Source organism: Melanotaenia boesemani, chromosome 24 (assembly GCF_017639745.1).
Source record: "Melanotaenia boesemani isolate fMelBoe1 chromosome 24, fMelBoe1.pri, whole genome shotgun sequence".
In the NCBI taxonomy this organism is placed as follows: Eukaryota; Metazoa; Chordata; class Actinopteri; order Atheriniformes; family Melanotaeniidae; genus Melanotaenia; species Melanotaenia boesemani.
The window spans coordinates 23,527,003-23,544,029 of record NC_055705.1 but is presented as its reverse complement, the minus strand read 5'-3'; the positions used below and the strand labels follow the sequence as shown (position 1 = coordinate 23,544,029).

The window sequence follows — 17,027 nt, the reverse complement described above, 5'->3', positions numbered from 1 at the left end:
GAGGTAACGCGGAAGTGGGACGTTGAAAATCCTTTTTTTACATTCAGCATTGAAGAGTTGAAGGTTTATTTATTTATTTTGCTGTTTAAGGTGAGACTCAGCAGGCAGATGGTCACATGTGAGCAGCACTGCCCCCTGTGGTATCTAGTGGTACTGCTCCATTTACTACGTCAGAAACAGACTTAAATAAAAATAAAATACCAAAGTTATAAATAAGCACTTTAAAACAACCACAGCTGAACAACGTGCTGCACACAATAAAATCAAAAAAACAAATGAAAACAAAAAGGACGTCCAGAAGGCTTAAATGAAGCTTTAGAAAGTAAAAATGCTGAAAGAAACGTCTAAAATATTCGTAGAAAGAGACGCCAACTGTCATCTGTAATTTCCACGAGTTAGCATGAAAGTCGTCCCTCAGAAAAGAGCGTGGTCAGAATTTTTATTTTTAGAACATAACTCCGGGATTAACGAGGGACCACTGTATTCCCTTAATTTAATACCTAATTTCCATATTTACATGTCACATTTCTGAGAACTTGCTTTGTAAAAAATACGACTTTCACGTCTCACAGACAGTCTGCATTGTTATTTCTATTAATTTGATTAAATATGTTGAATTCTACTATCTAAAAGTAAAAAAAAAACTTTCACACACACCAGACCTTCCAGTTATAATCCTGACGTCTATATTTTTACATTTTGTTAAGAGCATTTTTCACATCTCATTCACAACCTGATTAATGAAACATTTCATCCTGAAAATGCTTGTTTTGTAAAACCTTTAATTAGTACGACAAGAACTCTGAACCTGGTTTATCCAGTATTCCTATAAATTATACTATTAAATTATATAATTAAATTATACCAAATTTGCATATTTAAAACATAAACTTGAAGAAAAATCTAGTCTTAATGTGAGGAATAAAGCAGGAAGCTTTGGTGGTGTTACCTGCTCACCTGCAGTGTCTCACCTGAACAACAGGTTCACTCATCGGTTCTGTTTATTAGTACGATAAATATTAAGCTGCTTTTTGAGAACTAAATCAAATGCGGGCTGAGGAACCTAACCCAAGTTACCGACTCAAAAATCGGACGTGTGGCGTTTTCTCTGAATTGTTCGGGTTGGAGTTGTGAAAATCCCGCCAGTGAACGCAGCGTGAGCTACGGCGGCTGTCCGGGGACGGGCCTCCCTGCAGCCTGTCGACAGCGACTTTACAACAAAGAGCGTATGAGACACGTTACTGGAATCAGAGGATAAAACACGAGAAGTTTTTCCTCGTGGTGGATTCAGAGCAGCCGCATTCCTGCTCATTAATCTGCATAACGTGGTACATTTATTTATTTTTTATTAAAAAACTATAAAGTACTATAATAAATATAAATGTTAAATTCATTAATAATAAAACTAGCTTCCTTGTTTATTTATTTCCGGCCCGTGTGGCAGGAAGATGAAGGTGAAAAATTCCCTGCTTGTTTCCACTATGATGTCAAGATGCTGCGTCATTGGGGGGAAGGGACGTCACAAAAGACTTTTCAAGACTTCACTGGGTCTCGGGTGAGGAGTGGTAACCTAGAGGTGACAGGGGTGGACTTAGGTCTGGATAACCTGGGTCCGTCCCCAACATGCCAGCAGAACCGAGCCACTGTGGGCCCTTGAGCAAGGCACTTAAGCCCTGTCCGTTGCTCCCTGAAAGGTGACAGCCCACAGCTTTCTGGTACATCTACAGATGGAAATGCAAAGTAATTACTAGAATAAAGTGTGAAAATAAAGATGAAACTCATCCTGTCTGTTTTATTTCCAGTAACCTAAAACACGCCATGATGGATTCTGGTTCTGGTTCCACGCGGCGGCTAAAAATAAGTTAAAGTCTGATTACGGTGTTTCGCCAGATTCCAGGCTCACTTAAAGAGACTCCGGTCGTCATGGAGACCTACCTTGAACTTGCTGGGCACCTGTAGTTTGGGCGAGGGGATTCCCAGGGCGTAGTCTACTAGCACCATAGTGAGGATGGTGATGAAGACGGCGAAGTCGCTGATGATGGCTCTCACCTGGAAGCAAAGACACGTTCCTGCTGGTTATTTTGCTCTCTGATCCACTTTGTTCTTCACTCGCTGAATCATTGGTAAATGAGTAAAACAAAGTCATTATTTCTCTTAGTTTGTCATTTATTCTGTTATTTATTCACTTCTGTGCCATTTGCATCATAATTACAGCATTAATGGTATCAGCAGGCTCTGTAAGCTGGTTTCTGGAATTTACCCACGATTAAAAATCCACAAAGCTCCACAGATGTGATGCCACCTGCAGCTAAGAAACATTTTACAGACAAAACACAAATATGAATAAAATCCTGCATCTTTACTGCAGTTCTATCTATTAAATAAAGTCAATTCAAAAGGAAAACAGCCTCATAGTGAAGCTTTTCTAGAAATGAGAAACATTATTATTATTTTTTATTTATTCACCAACATGCTCTACAGACGGGTTTAATCATGTGTTCATGTTTGTCTTCCTTCCTTCAGGTGCTCCTGATGATTGTCTGCTTTGTTTTCTTACAGAAGCTGTGGGATCCGGTTTGGGTTGGGTTGTACGGCTGCTGCTGGATTTTGTTTTTGTTGGCTTGTTAGTTCTTTTCCTCTTTAATGTGTTTCCCGTCTCTGTGTTCAGCTCCAGAATTAATTTGTTATCCAGCAAAATAAATAAAATAACTCTGTATACGAAACCAGAATTCCTTATTATCCATAAATCTCTCTCTTGGATTAGCAGAACTCGGCAGCCAGGCCGCTTTTCTGCTTCTTAATGCTGGAAAAAGGAAATAAAAATAAATGTAAATTTAAAATAAAAACGAGAAGAGTGTAATATTTAGAAACGAGGAGCATTATGAGGGGGATGTGCTGATGAAAATCTGTGTACTTTGCATTACTATTTATAGGAGGAAAGATGTTCTAGGCGTGTGTTTAGATGTTTAACCAACATGCTGCCTGTAACACATATAGTCCAAGTTAAACTGGTGCATTTCTCTCGTTTCTTGTTAAGTTTTCAGTCTAACACATTTGTTCTTTGCAGCCAGCGAGGTCAGGACGAAATGCGGTCATGTGACCAGCATGCAGTCCGAGAGGGTGATTTAATAAATGCTGACTTTTCAAGCATTTGACGGAGAACATTTAAGGCGTTGCGCCTCTAACTCCGGTGATTACAAGTAAAACAGGTTTCATGTAAATAAAACATCTTCTGTGCCACATTCAGCCTGCTGTGCGACGTGGTGGCAGAATGCATTTAAAACGGTTCCGGCCTGGTCCATGGTGCAGGAGGTGCAGAGACCTCCAGCATGGAAGTGATTCATATGATTAACAGATTCTGGGTCCAAAGCAAAAGATCAGATTCAGAATTTTACTTTACTTTTACACGCCAAGGCTGATGTTTCTCCTATAAACCTCTCTGCTTCTACATGTGGAAACATGTTAAATCTGACAACAGATTCACTCCAGCCAGAGTTAAATGGGTTAAATCTGGATGATCCTGGTTCTGACGGATAACATTCGTCTCGGTTGTTGTAATAAATTAAATGGCTGCACCACAGGCAGAATGCAGTCCTATTTATCACCACCAGGGGGCGATGATGCAACACACACCAGTCAGCCAACATCACCCCACACATGATGCTGCTGCTGTCATCCCGATGATTAAACATAGAAATGTTGCACATAGAATGGCCACACTGCAGGTTCTATTTATCTATTTATTTTTTCTGTCACAAGAACAACCAATAGATGGCAGCATTGCACAACGGCTGCAGAAGGAGGCAACCCTGATGTAGTCAGAACTTCCATTCATGCCATGATATTTCTCATTTATCCAACCTGCAAGCACATTAAGAGCCATCAGGTCTCTCTTTAAAAAACACTATAAAATCATCATCATTTCCCCACCGTGACATCATGAACAAAAAACAGCCTCAATTTTTACAGTTTTGAAATGTTCTTGCACAGACGTCTTATTTACACGGTGCTAAAAGGAGCTGCACCTCCACCATTAAGCACCTGTATTTATTAAAATAGCCGAATCACCAGGGCATTAACTAGAGGAGATTAATTTTCCAAAATGAAAAACAAATTTCTGTGGAATGGTTTCATCATTCGGAGGTTGAAATCCTGGAAAAAAACTACCAGTAATTATCAGGAAAATCAACAATTATTCATTATTTAAAAACGCCCACCAGAATTTTTTAATTTTAATTAATTAATTAATTAATTTACTCACTAATTTATTTATTCAAAGATCAGTCTTCACCCCTTCGATGCCTGGTGTCACGTACTTGCAACAAACCAGATCTGGCCTTTATTTATTTAATAAATTTTTCTAATTAATTATTTTTATTTCTTTTAGTCTAATTTTAGTAATAATTTATTTTTACTTTTATTTAATATTTAAAAAAATATTTTAAAATATTTATCATTATTTATTAAATATTTTATTTCAGTTCCTTTATTTATTTTTCCTGATTTAATATACTGTATTTTATATATATATATATATACACACACATATAGTATAGCTAGAACCATGGGGAAATAACACTACCCTTAACATTAGCGGGACCACTATGGAACCGTTACAATAGGGTGGTGGCCTTTCTGTGTGGAGTTTACATGTTCTCCCCGTGTATGTGTGGGTTCTCTCCGGCTTCCTCCCACTGTCCAAAGACATGCATGTTAGGTTAACTGATGACTCTAAATTCTCCCTAGGAGTGTGTGTGTGAATGGTTGTTTGTCCCTATGTCTATGTGTTGGCCCTGCGATGGACTGGTGACCTGTCCAGGTGTACCTGCCTCTCACCTGTTAAAATGCTGGGATAGGCTCCAGCTCACCCGCGACCGTAATGGACTAAGTGGTACAGAGAGAATGAATACACACGTGTGTGTAATTATAAATAAATCCAGTTGTTAAGGGCTTAAATATACTAAATATATCATCAAGAATGTTTTCATGTATGTTTATGGTAAACAGTTTTTGTCTTCTACATGTTCTCTGTACAACAACACATGCAGCAAAATCAATATTACTAATTTCTTTTTAAATTTAAAGACTGATATTTTTGAAAAATAAATAAAGTTTACCAGCTCCCTAATGTGTATTTTACTAATCACTCATTTAATGTGTATATTCTTCATATAAACAGTGACATCATGTGATCAAACTGTCATTTCAGGGGTTAAAAAAATGGAATTATTACATATTTGATAGTTTCATAGGAACTGAGTTGACTAAAAGATTTGACAAAAAAATGAAAACAATATTAATCTGTAATGTTTTTATAGCAGTTTTGGGAGATGACGTTTTTGTCCTCCAGTGATCTAAACGGGAGTAGATTGTAGCTTCCTACAGTTCTGCATATGTTAAAACATGTCTCCATGGTGACAGAGTCTGGCTGCAGGACTGCCTGAAGTCCAGTTCTGTCACTTGAACTTAATTTAGTGACTCAGCTGTTTCTTAAGACATTTGGCATATAAAAATGAGAAGAAGGAATCCCTGAATACCTATTTTCATGAAGGACAACATTTATATTTGTCCCTGTGTGATTTTTCCTTTAAACCGTGGTTGTCGGCGTATTTGTACCTTGGTGGGGAAGTAGCGGCTCGTCTTGAACTCTTTGAGGAACGCAGACATGAAGACGGTGGAGAAGAAGAGGACAACACACCAGAAGAGGACATCCGGAATGTAAGGGCCATGAGGACCACAGGCACTCCCCTCAAAGTCCCCGTGCAACATCTCGCACTGCTACTGGCCCCAGAGGATGATGATGGTGGGGATGATGATGGTGGGGATGATGATGGTGGGGGTGATGATGGTGGGGGTGATGATGGTGATGATGGTGGGGAGAATGATGGTGGTGGGGATGATGATGATGGTGGTGGGGATGATGATGGTGGGGGTGATGATGGTGATGATGGTGGGGAGAATGATGGTGGTGGGGATGATGATGGTGGTGGGGATGATGATGATGGTGGGGATGATGGTGGGGATGATGATGGTGGTGGGGATGATGATGATGGTGGGGATGATGATGGTGGTGGGGATGATGATGGTGGGGGTGATGATGGTGGGGGTGATGATGGTGATGATGGTGGGGAGAATGATGGTGGTGGGGATGATGATGATGGTGGGGATGATGATGGTGGTGGGGATGATGATGGTGGGGATGATGATGGTGGGGGTGATGATGGTGGGGGTGATGATGGTGGGGATGATGATGGTGGTGGGGATGATGATGATGGTGGTGGGGATGATGATGGTGGGGGTGATGATGGTGGGGATGATGATGGTGGTGGGGATGATGATGATGGTGGTGGGGATGATGATGATGGTGGTGGGGATGATGATGGTGGTGGGGATGATGATGATGGTGGTGGGGAGAATGATGGTGGTGGGGATGATGATGATGGTGGGGATGATGATGATGGTGGGGATGATGATGGTGGTGGGGATGATGATGATGGTGGCGATGATGATGATGATGGCGATGATGATGATGGTGGTGGGGATGATGATGGTGGGGATGATGATGGTGGTGGCGATGGTGATGATGATGGTGGGGATGATGATGATGGTGGCGATGATGATGATGGTGGTGGGGATGATGATGGTGGTGGAGATGATGATGATGGTGGGGATGATGATGATGGTGGCGATGATGATGATGGTGGCGATGATGATGATGGTGGTGGGGATGATGATGGTGGTGGGGATGATGATGGTGGTGGGGATGATGATGATGGTGGGGATGATGATGATGGTGGCAATGATGATGATGGTGGCGATGATGATGATGGTGCGATGATGATGATGGTGGGGATGATGATGGTGGTGGGGATGATGATGATGGTGGGGATGATGATGGTGGTGGGGATGATGATGATGGTGGGGATGATGATGATGGTGGGGATGATGATGATGGTGGGGATGATGATGGTGGTGGGGATGATGATGGTGGTGGCGATGATGATGATGGTGGTGGGGATGATGATGATGGTGGGGATGATGATGGTGGTGGGGATGATGATGATGGTGGCGATGATGATGATGGTGGTGGGGATGATGATGATGGTGGGGATGATGATGATGGTGGTGGGGATGATGATGATGGTGGTGGGGATGATGATGGTGGTGGGGATGATGATGATGGTGGCGATGATGATGATGGTGGTGGGGATGATGATGATGGTGGTGGGGATGATGATGATGGTGGTGGGGATAAATAAAAGAGTCATCAGTCTGATGAAGTCATGTGAAAATACACATCCATGATAATTAAGTTAAATCCTGTCACGTGTTCCTCATCCCTGCCTGCACATGTTAGAGCGACGTTCCGGTGAGTAAACTTAGTCATTAATGTCATAGGAAGCAAGAAAAATATAACTTTTTTTTTTTTTTTTTCAACAGAGGTGTCAAACATTTGGCCCAGGGGCCAAAACCGGTCCACAAGAGGGTCCAATCTGGTCTGCAGAACAAATTTAGTAAATATAAAATCACATTTTTTAACTAAAAGTAACTGTAACCTATAATGTTTCCAGGTTTCATGTTTTCTGTAAATGTAAAACATTTCCAAGGCAGGAGAACTTTTTCTTTTCTATCACACATGTGGAAATTTACACGTACAAATCACACATGTAAATATAAATAAATGAACAAAAATCTAATATATGAAATTTAAAAATGGATATAATTTAAAAAAATGAATGAAATTCTATAAATACAAACGATTAAATACATCAAATATTAAAGAATAATGGGTTTTATATTATAAATTTAAATATATTAGTATAAACATACATTTGATACTTTAAACTAAATATGTAAATGTGTAACTGAGGCATAATCATGTTGTAAAACACTGTACGTTTCATTTCCAGATACCTGATAATGTACCTGTACGTGTTTGTACTAAAACATTATTTATAGTGTTTAACATCCCTGACTTGTGTGTTAAACTTGCTTTTCTGTCTGTGTTTAGTCTTTCTTATACTTTTCATCATACTTGGCTGCTGCTTTGTCTCACTGAGCATGTGCAGCTGCTGAAGATAAAGAAGCTCTTACGTCGACCTCCAGCGTGGTCCAGTTGAGCTGCGAGGCTGTGATGTTCCTCTCCTCCCAGAAGTGTAGCGTCTCATTGCTCGGCTCTCTGGGCTCCACGCATGTACACCTTTACAAGACATTTTCATTCAGTTTTCTCTCTAAACAGTCAGCAGATGCAACAGCAAAACGAAGCATTTTGAGTAAAACCATTTCTTTTTTTTATTTACAAGCACTTTTAAGCCAATAAACAGATATGTTGGATTTAAAGTCCCGTTTCTGGTCTCTGTCTTACAAACCTACACACCCAATCAGAAAGCAGGAGGAAGGAGCTGTAGGCTTGACAGAGCTAACAGCCATCGTACGTAGCAGGATAATAATCCAAGCCACTCTGGACCCCCCACCTCCCCATCTAAACATGAGATTATTCATCATCATGAAGCTCAGCCCACTGCTGATGGAATGAGCAGCGATCTGTAGCACCGCACCATCTGCTGCTCCACGTTTGGACGGAGAGGCGGAAAACAGTCTGCATGCAACACCAGCTGACACGAAACCAAAAACCAATCACAAAACTCCCTTTTTCTACTTAACCAGGTAATTACAACTAGTACAACCCTTACAGCATAACAGAAAAAGGTCAAAATCCTGTCCTTGTGTTTTTCTTTATTATAAATCAGATAAAAATTAATGAGTGGAACTTGCCAGTACTGGGTGAGTTTCTGCAGGTTGTTGTGTTTATTGATGGGATAATGCACCCCCAGGTGAAGTAGCTTCTCAAGGGCCTCATAAATGAAGATAATGCAGATCAGCGCAGCAAAAGCTTCTTCAGTGAAGCGCGTGATGTAGCAGACGAGCGAGCTGGCATCTGTGGCCACCAGCAGCAGACAGAAGAAGGCCGTCCACAGACCGATGCAGGCCCTCAGGGAGAGGTACGACAGCCCATATTCCCTGAAACACACAAATAAATGGAAATAAGTCCGAAACTTCCCGACTGGAATCACCACCAATTTCCTGAATCATTTCCATTCATTTCCTGATATTTATGCAACAACACCAGGTTTTCTTGAATATTAAAGAGATTCTTAGATATTTTTATGTAACACTGAACCATCAAAATCAGATGTCTGGGAGTAATCAGATTACTGTAATAATCTGATCGGATGCATCTACATGCATTTCTGAAATATTATATTTGACAGATCATTGTCTGTGTTCATGAGTCCATTATCGGATTTATCACAAAGTTCAGAAATAAGTAGGATAAAGTGTTTTTTGCTGGATTCTGTTCAGTTTGGTGACACCAACACGCCCAAAATCAGCTTCTCTCGTCAAGATAATGCCAAATTCAGATTTTTATAGTATGTATAATAACTTTGGTTAAAAAAAAATCAGCATCAGTATCAACGATACTAGTCCTTTATTTACTCTGTATCAGGTCGATACCAAACTTTGCAATATCGTACACCCCTGTCTACATTTACCAAAACATTTATCTCGACGCGCATACGTGCATGGCAACGTCACTTTCTGTTATTTTTAAAACATTCTGTGTTCCGGAGGCTGTAGCTCAGGAGGAAAAGCAGTTGTCTACAAACCAACTACATGTCGAAGTGTCCTTGGCTAAAAAAGAAACCGAAACTGAACCCCACATTGCCTCCTGATGTGCCGACTGGGTTATGTGAATGTGACATGTAGTGTAAAACGCTTTGACTGGTAAAAATGACTAGAGAAATGCTGGCGGAACATAGTATTAGCGTTAGCTGCTAATGTGACAGCCCGCAGTCTTAGCGTTAGCTGCTAATATGAGAGCCTGCAGTCTTAGTGTTAGCTGCTAATGTGAAAGCCCACAGTCTTAGCATTAGCTGCTAATGTGAGAGCCTGCAGTCTTAGTGTTAGCTGCTAATGTGAGAGCCTACAGTCTTAGCATTAGCTGCTAATGTGAGAGCCTGCAGGCTTAGCGTTAGCTGCTAATATGAGAGCCTGCAGTCTTAGCGCTAGCTGCTAATGTGAGAGCCTGCAGTCTTAGCGTTAGCTGCTAATGTGAAAGCCCACAGTCTTAGCATTAGCTGCTAATGTGAGAGCCCGCAGTCTTAGCGTTAGCTGCTAATGTGAGAGCCTGCAGTCTTAGCGTTAGCTGCTAATGTGAGAGGCTGCAGTCTTAGCGTTAGCTGCTAATGTGAAAGCCCACAGTCTTAGCATTAGCTGCTAATGTGAGAGCCTGCAGTCTTAGTGTTAGCTGCTAATGTGAGAGCCTGCAGTCTTAGCATTAGCTGCTAATGTGAGAGCCTGCAGTCTTAGCATTAGCTGCTAATGTGAAAGCCTGCAGTCTAAGCGTTAGCTGCTAATGTGAAAGCCCACGGTCTTAGTATTAGCTGCTAATGTGAGAGACCTGCAGTCTTAGCATTAGCTGCTAATGTGAGAGCCTGCAGTCTTAGCGTTAGCTGCTAATATGAGAGCCTGCAGTCTTAGCGTTAGCTGCTAATGTGAGAGCCTGCAGTCTTAGTGTTAGCTGCTAATGTGAAAGCCCACAGTCTTAGCATTAGCTGCTAATGTGAGAGCCTGCAGTCTTAGTGTTAGCTGCTAATGTGAGAGCCTACAGTCTTAGCATTAGCTGCTAATGTGAGAGCCTGCAGTCTTAGCGTTAGCTGCTAATATGAGAGCCTGCTGTCTTAGCGTTAGCTGCTAATGTGAGAGCCTGCAGTCTTAGCGTTAGCTGCTAATGTGAGAGGCTGCAGTCTTAGCGTTAGCTGCTAATGTGAAAGCCTGCAGTCTTAGCATTAGCTGCTAATGTGAGAGCCTGCAGTCTTAGTGTTAGCTGCTAATGTGAGAGCCTACAGTCTTAGCATTAGCTGCTAATGTGAGAGCCTGCAGTCTTAGCATTAGCTGCTAATGTGAAAGCCTGCAGTCTAAGCGTTAGCTGCTAATGTGAAAGCCCACGGTCTTAGCATTAGCTGCTAATTTGAGAGACCTGCAGTCTTAGCACTAGCTGCTAATGGGAAAGCCTGCAGTCTTAGCGTTAGTTGCTAATGTAAGAGCCTGCAGTCTTAGCATTAGCTGCTAATGTGAGAGCATGCAGTCTTAGCATTAGCTGCTAATGTGAGAGCCTGCAGTCTTAGCATTAGCTGATGATGTGAAAGCCTGCAGTCTTAGTGTTAGCTGCTAATGTGAGAGCCTGCAGTCTTAGCATTAGCTGCTAATGTGAGAGACCTGCAGTCTTAGCATTAGCTGCTAATGGGAAAGCCTGCAGTGTTAGCGTTAGTTGCTAATGTAAGAGCCTGCAGTCTTAGCATTAGCTGCTAATGTGAGAGCATGCAGTCTTAGCATTAGCTGCTAATGTGAGAGCCTGCAGTCTTAGCATTAGCTGATGATGTGAGAGCATGCAGTCTTAGTGTTAGCTGCTAATGTGAGAGCCTGCAGTCTTAGTGTTAGCTGATAATGTGAGAGCCTGCAGTCTTAGCATTAGCTGCTAATGTGAGAGCCTGTAGTCTTAGTGTTAGCTGATAATGTGAGAGGTAATAAGCTGCTAAATAGTTTACAGGTTAATATAATCCAATAATGAATGAGAACATCTGAATGTGGCATCTTCTCGGAGAGAGAAGCTGATTGGATGGAAGTGACACAGGAAATCTTTCATTTGTGTAGATACGCTAGGATCTCACAAAGAGTTAGTACAGGAGTGGCCAACGTCAGTCCTCAAGAGCCACAATCCTGCAGGTTTTCCAAATTTCCCTGCTCCAGCACACCTGACTCAAATTAAATGGATCCAACAGCCTATAAGGATCTGCATAATGACTCATTAGTTTAAGTCAGGTGTGTTGGAGCAGGGAAATTTGGAAAACCTGCAGGATTATGGCTCTTCAGGACCGACGCTGGCCACCCCTGTATTAGTAAGTCACGTGAGAGTAGGGTCACTGTTGTCACTGAGTTATATGAATCATTACTGAATTAAATTTGAATCAATTCAAATTGATTTATTGATTTTTTTTAAACCCAGCACTAATCCTGACAACGTACTAATCCTACAGCGTAAAAAACATAAAAAAAAGAGACAAATTAAGTCAAAAAAGCAGCCTACTTGCAAAACTTGAAGAGGATCTTCTCAAAGACGAGAACAGGCCCCGTACTGCCCAGGATGGTCAGGGGTTGACCAGCAAACAAAGAGTAGGCTATCCCAGTCATGGAGGCCCCAAACAGGGACTCGATAGCACTCTGGAAACACAGGAGGAATTCATCTGATTCTTTCACAAAAAAAAGGTTTATAGGAGTTCTAAACCATTTAATCTCCTAGGTCACAAGACTGGCATGCTGTAGCTCAGGGGTGGCCAATGTCGGTCCTCAAGAGCCACAATCCTGCAGGTTTTCCATGCATCCCTGCACCAACACACCTGACTCAAATTAAGTGGATCCAACAGGGTATAAGGATCTGCACTATGACTGATTAGTTTTAGTCAGGTGTGTCAGTTCAGGGATGCATGGTAAACCTGTAGAATTGTGGCTCTCGAGAAGCGACGTTGGCCACCCCTGCTGTAGCTAAACGGTTCTTTTAGAGTACAGTTTAAAACTAGAGATGCTAAAGTATAAAAAAAGGCTAAAGACACATTTTGATCCATGTTTTGCACATAACCTCCGTAGAAAATAAACCACAATGTTGTTGCTTTCAGTTCTTGACACAAATGCTCATTAAAGTGTAGCTCCACCCCCTACTTTCTGCGTAACTCCACCCACTCCCAAATTTTGACAAATGCCTGAAACCGCAAAGGTTGGGGTGGGAGGTGTGGGGTGATCAGGGGGCGGAGAGTGGGCGGGGCGGGATGCACAGGTAGACTGGTAAGATGGAAGGCGAGATTCACCAAGCAGCTACGCCACAGAGCATCTTTGAGGTGGAAGACTTTCCCTCCTGAATCTCCTCAGCTACACATGAACCAGGTGGTCCTGAACGTATCAGTCTGAACCGTTAGCGCTGTTAGCTGTTAGCTGCCTGCCAGCAGCTCCAGCAGTTCTGGAAAGCTGTGGAGACTCGCGGCAGGTTGTGGCAGCTGCAGGAAGAGCTGCTGGAAGTTGCTGCTGCTACGATTTGAGCTGCTGTCTGTCGCCAGATGAGGATCAGCAGGTAAAGAATAAAGTCCGGTTTTACTTTTACACCCTCAGAAGCACAAATCCGTCCCATTGTAGGAAGATTTCAACAGAAACTCTGTGAAAGAACAGAAGTCTGAAACTAGCAGATCTACACCAGATAAGTTAACCTTCATATGCGTTGGTGGGCGTGGTTTTATATGCCTGCAAGGCGAGGCCCCGCCTACCCGCATCTGGAGGGAGGGGCTGTGGGATTTTTAAAATTTTCTTGTGACGTAGATAACCTCTATGTCACGAAAAACATAACCTGGTTTTACCCTGCAGAGGGCGCTATGAGCCTTTTTTTTACCCACAAAATCCCGTTTTTAAATTAACTAAACAATACTAAGTTTATCAACAGTATACGTGGTTTTTATTACAATTAGGGAAAACTGTGCTGTTTTCAGCTTAAATAACACATTTTAGGGTGTGTGAGAAACAACAAAACTCTCTTCCAATAAAATTCTCCGTTTTTTTTCTGACATACAATAAAATCTAAAGCAGCCATTTCTTTAAACAGATGCCAACAAATCCATAACTTCATGGAGAAATACACTCAAAAAGTTCTTAGAGAAGAAAAAAAGATTACTGAATGTAGCTCTAGGAATCGGTGATGTAGTCCGAAGGATTATAAAAGTAATCCTAAGAACTGTTCACATAGTCCTAGGCATTAGTAACGCATTCCTAGGATTTATTGAAATTGTCCTAGGAATTAATAACATAACTGTAGGAATCACTAAAGCAGTCCTAGGATCTAGTAATGTACTCCTAGGAATTAGTAAAGAGTTCTAAGAATTAGTCGTGTAGCTCTAGGAATTAGTAACGTAATCCTTTTGACTCTTAATCCCCCGGATGTTTGACACCTGTTAAAAACTCACTCGTGTCTTCCTGGTGGAAACGTAAGAAAACTTTTGACTGTTTTTATGTATTTTTTATTGACTCTAATTTCAGTTTAGACTCCAGGAAGTAATAAAGTTGATGTCTCTTACCACACGGCCCTCTGTGGCCTCCCCCAGGAGGCCTCCAAAGGTAATAACAGGTGACATGCAGGCGCAGTAGAGGAAGAGGAAGGAGGCCAGACACTGAAGGCTGATGGCGTCCGTGTAGTCGGAAAGGTAGTGAGGGGCCTTTCGTTTGATGTCCAAGATGAAGCCCCCAAACACCCTGCAGGGAGATCAGGATCTTAGCAAAGATCCACAGATGTGGGTCATAACAGAACCGTCTGATTTCAGTCCGCTGGCAGTGATATGATTGTCTCTGAGTTTACCAAGCAGCCAACCATCCTTCGTTTCACCTTCGTACTGAATGAACACGTTTTATTATTTACTGTCTCACAGGAGGATGAATAAACGTTCCCAAATCAAATCGTATCAGTTCTTATTCTGACCACAGAAGTTTGCAAACTCCTGAGCAAATGTTTGAGCAGTGCATGGCACTATTAGCAGTACTAGCTTATCTATTCCTGGTATATTTACCGTATTACTCATGTGAACCACGAGCATGAATATGGAGCGTTAACCCTCAGGACAGTGGTTGTTTTTGTTGTTTGGACTGTATTTGTGTGTGGACGGCTACACCGGGTGGACGGTTGTGCTTGTTTTTCACGTCCCTAAGGGACGAGACGGGCTTCTGGCCAGTCTCAGCTGAGTTATAAATCTGTCCTGCAGCTCATCGACTGCATCACTCTGTCACAGAGATGCTCAGTGATAACTTATTCTGCACCCACTGCCTCAAACAGGCGGGACAGAATCCAGCGGTAGTCACATGTCGAGTTTAAATCTCTACATTTCTGCTTATTTATTGCTGGAATTGCTCATTTACATGGCTTAGACATGACTTATGACCTCTGTGGTTGTAACCGCACTGTGGAACATCACTGTTGATTTATTTATTTGGGAAGGACGATGAATGTTAATGAATATTACAAATAAACATATTATGTAAACACCCCAGATTTTAGCCAAGGCTTCCGTTGTCCCTGGAGGATGTTAAAGTCAAGGCTTAAAAATACAACAGATATGATACCATATGTTTTAGATTCATGTAGCTTCATTATGTGCCTCTTTTTTCTTGGTCCTTTAGACCAGGGGTGCCCAGGCCCAGTCCTGGAGATCAATTTTTAGATGCAACCCTTCTCCAGCACCTGAATGAAATGACTGAATTCATCTCTGCAAAGGCCTGCAACCAGACATTCATCGGATTCATCTACAAGTTGTAGGATGGTAGATCTCCAGGACTGGACCTGGGCACCCCTGCTTTAGATAAAAGTACATTATATTATAAGAAAAGACATAAAGAAGCATAAACAGCATGTTTATGTAATATTCAACATTAGTGTTAAAGTGTTTAATATACAGCAGCAGTGTGTTGTACTGGAGAATCAGAGTAAATGTGGGAGAAATGGCTGAATTACTGTAAACTCATGATGAAGTAAGACTCGAACAAAGGGCCTCTGTGGTGTATAGAGGACTGAGGAATGATAATGGCCCTGTAGGGTCTTTTAAGAGGCTAAATTTACAGTTTGGAGCCAGCGAGGCAGCTGACAGGAGACAGGAAGATGGGCACAAAGAAGAGCTTCAAGAAGTCAGGCCTGGACGCAGTAAACCATCCTGTTTGTCTCATAGACGTACCTCCCAGTGCGCTGAAGCTCAGGGCCGCCGTGCCCGCCGTGCCCCTCGGACTCGCCCAGATCCGTCACTCCGTTGGGAACGGGGGGAATCTTTCGCTTCTCCTGTGTGGTTAAGATCAGCGTCAGTCAACCGTCACTTGGTGGACGGAGACAGTAAACGAGCTGATGTTTGTTCCAGGCTGCTCCTACATTTACCCTCATGCATAAATCCAGCACGGCTACACACGCTGAATAAAAAGGACTTGTTAGGTGAAAGTTATAAAAATAATTTTCACCTAAATTTCAGGCCATTAGAGGAATGGCATTAGGAATGTTTATTACTCCAAAGAGGGGCGCAGTAGAAAAAGTTTGAGAGCCACTGATTAAAAATATTCCTAAAGCACTTTTCCTGCACTAATCCATTGTGTCCCAATAATTCCTTCCTCTCTTAAAATCATGTGTGAAATGTATTTTATATTATATAGTTTTCCTTTTATAAAGTTGTTTTTTTTTTGTTGTTTTTGTTTTTTTTAGGGGGGCTTATTATGAACAAATTAGCCAAAAAATATTTGTTATTAATATTTCTAAAAATCTCTGATTAGGACTGAAGTTGAATAAAATTATACTTATTTATATTATTTTAATGGCATATTTTCTGCAGGGACCCATTTAAGTCCAGAGGATCTGCGCTGCTTTGAAATTCATGTGTGGAAAATATTTTATGTTATTTAGTGTTTTTGTTACAACAAAAAATCCAGAAAAAGAATTAATTAAACAAAAGTCATGTGGTTCTGATTAGGACTGAAGTTGATTAAACATTTAAGTATTTTTTACTACTTCTTCTTCTGACCCGTTTGGCCCTTGGTTTTCTTGCTTTGTGTTTTTCTTTTTCAAACTCACCAGCTGAGTGTAAAATATGATTAAACTGCATTTCTGATGAACACGTTTAACTTTGTATTGTTGGATCAGCACAATTACTTCATGTAATTGTATTGTTTAAGAAAATACTTGTAACTACCCTAATAAATAAAGTAGCTAAAACTACTAAATAAAGTTTCCTTTTTTACTTTACTCTTTATTGTCTGTACCTCGGTGTGTTACCTGCCAGGAACAAACAGGCGGAAATTAGCTGCTAAGCTAACTTAGCTAAGCTAACATTTGTGCGTTTGTACTTGTGTTCATTAATGTGCAATATTTTATTTATTGTTTTGTAATATTGTAAGTAAATAAAATA

At 41.4% G+C, this 17,027-nt stretch overlaps 1 protein-coding gene across 2 annotated transcripts in view; it reads right to left on the bottom strand.

Moving 5' to 3' along the window:
- The window catches only part of LOC121635412 (sodium-driven chloride bicarbonate exchanger-like), a 64,808-nt gene that overhangs the window by 9,735 nt on the left and 38,046 nt on the right, over positions 1–17,027 (bottom strand). For both annotated transcript variants that reach the window (XM_041978537.1, XM_041978538.1), the window contains exons 12-18: positions 15,816–15,916; positions 14,175–14,349; positions 12,149–12,282; positions 8,776–9,021; positions 8,095–8,200; positions 5,617–5,778; positions 1,936–2,049 (exon numbers count right to left, since the gene is read on the bottom strand). In XM_041978537.1, coding sequence (XP_041834471.1) covers positions 1,936–2,049; positions 5,617–5,778; positions 8,095–8,200; positions 8,776–9,021; positions 12,149–12,282; positions 14,175–14,349; positions 15,816–15,916 — 1,038 coding nt within the window. The remainder of the gene's footprint in view (positions 1–1,935; positions 2,050–5,616; positions 5,779–8,094; positions 8,201–8,775; positions 9,022–12,148; positions 12,283–14,174; positions 14,350–15,815; positions 15,917–17,027) is intronic.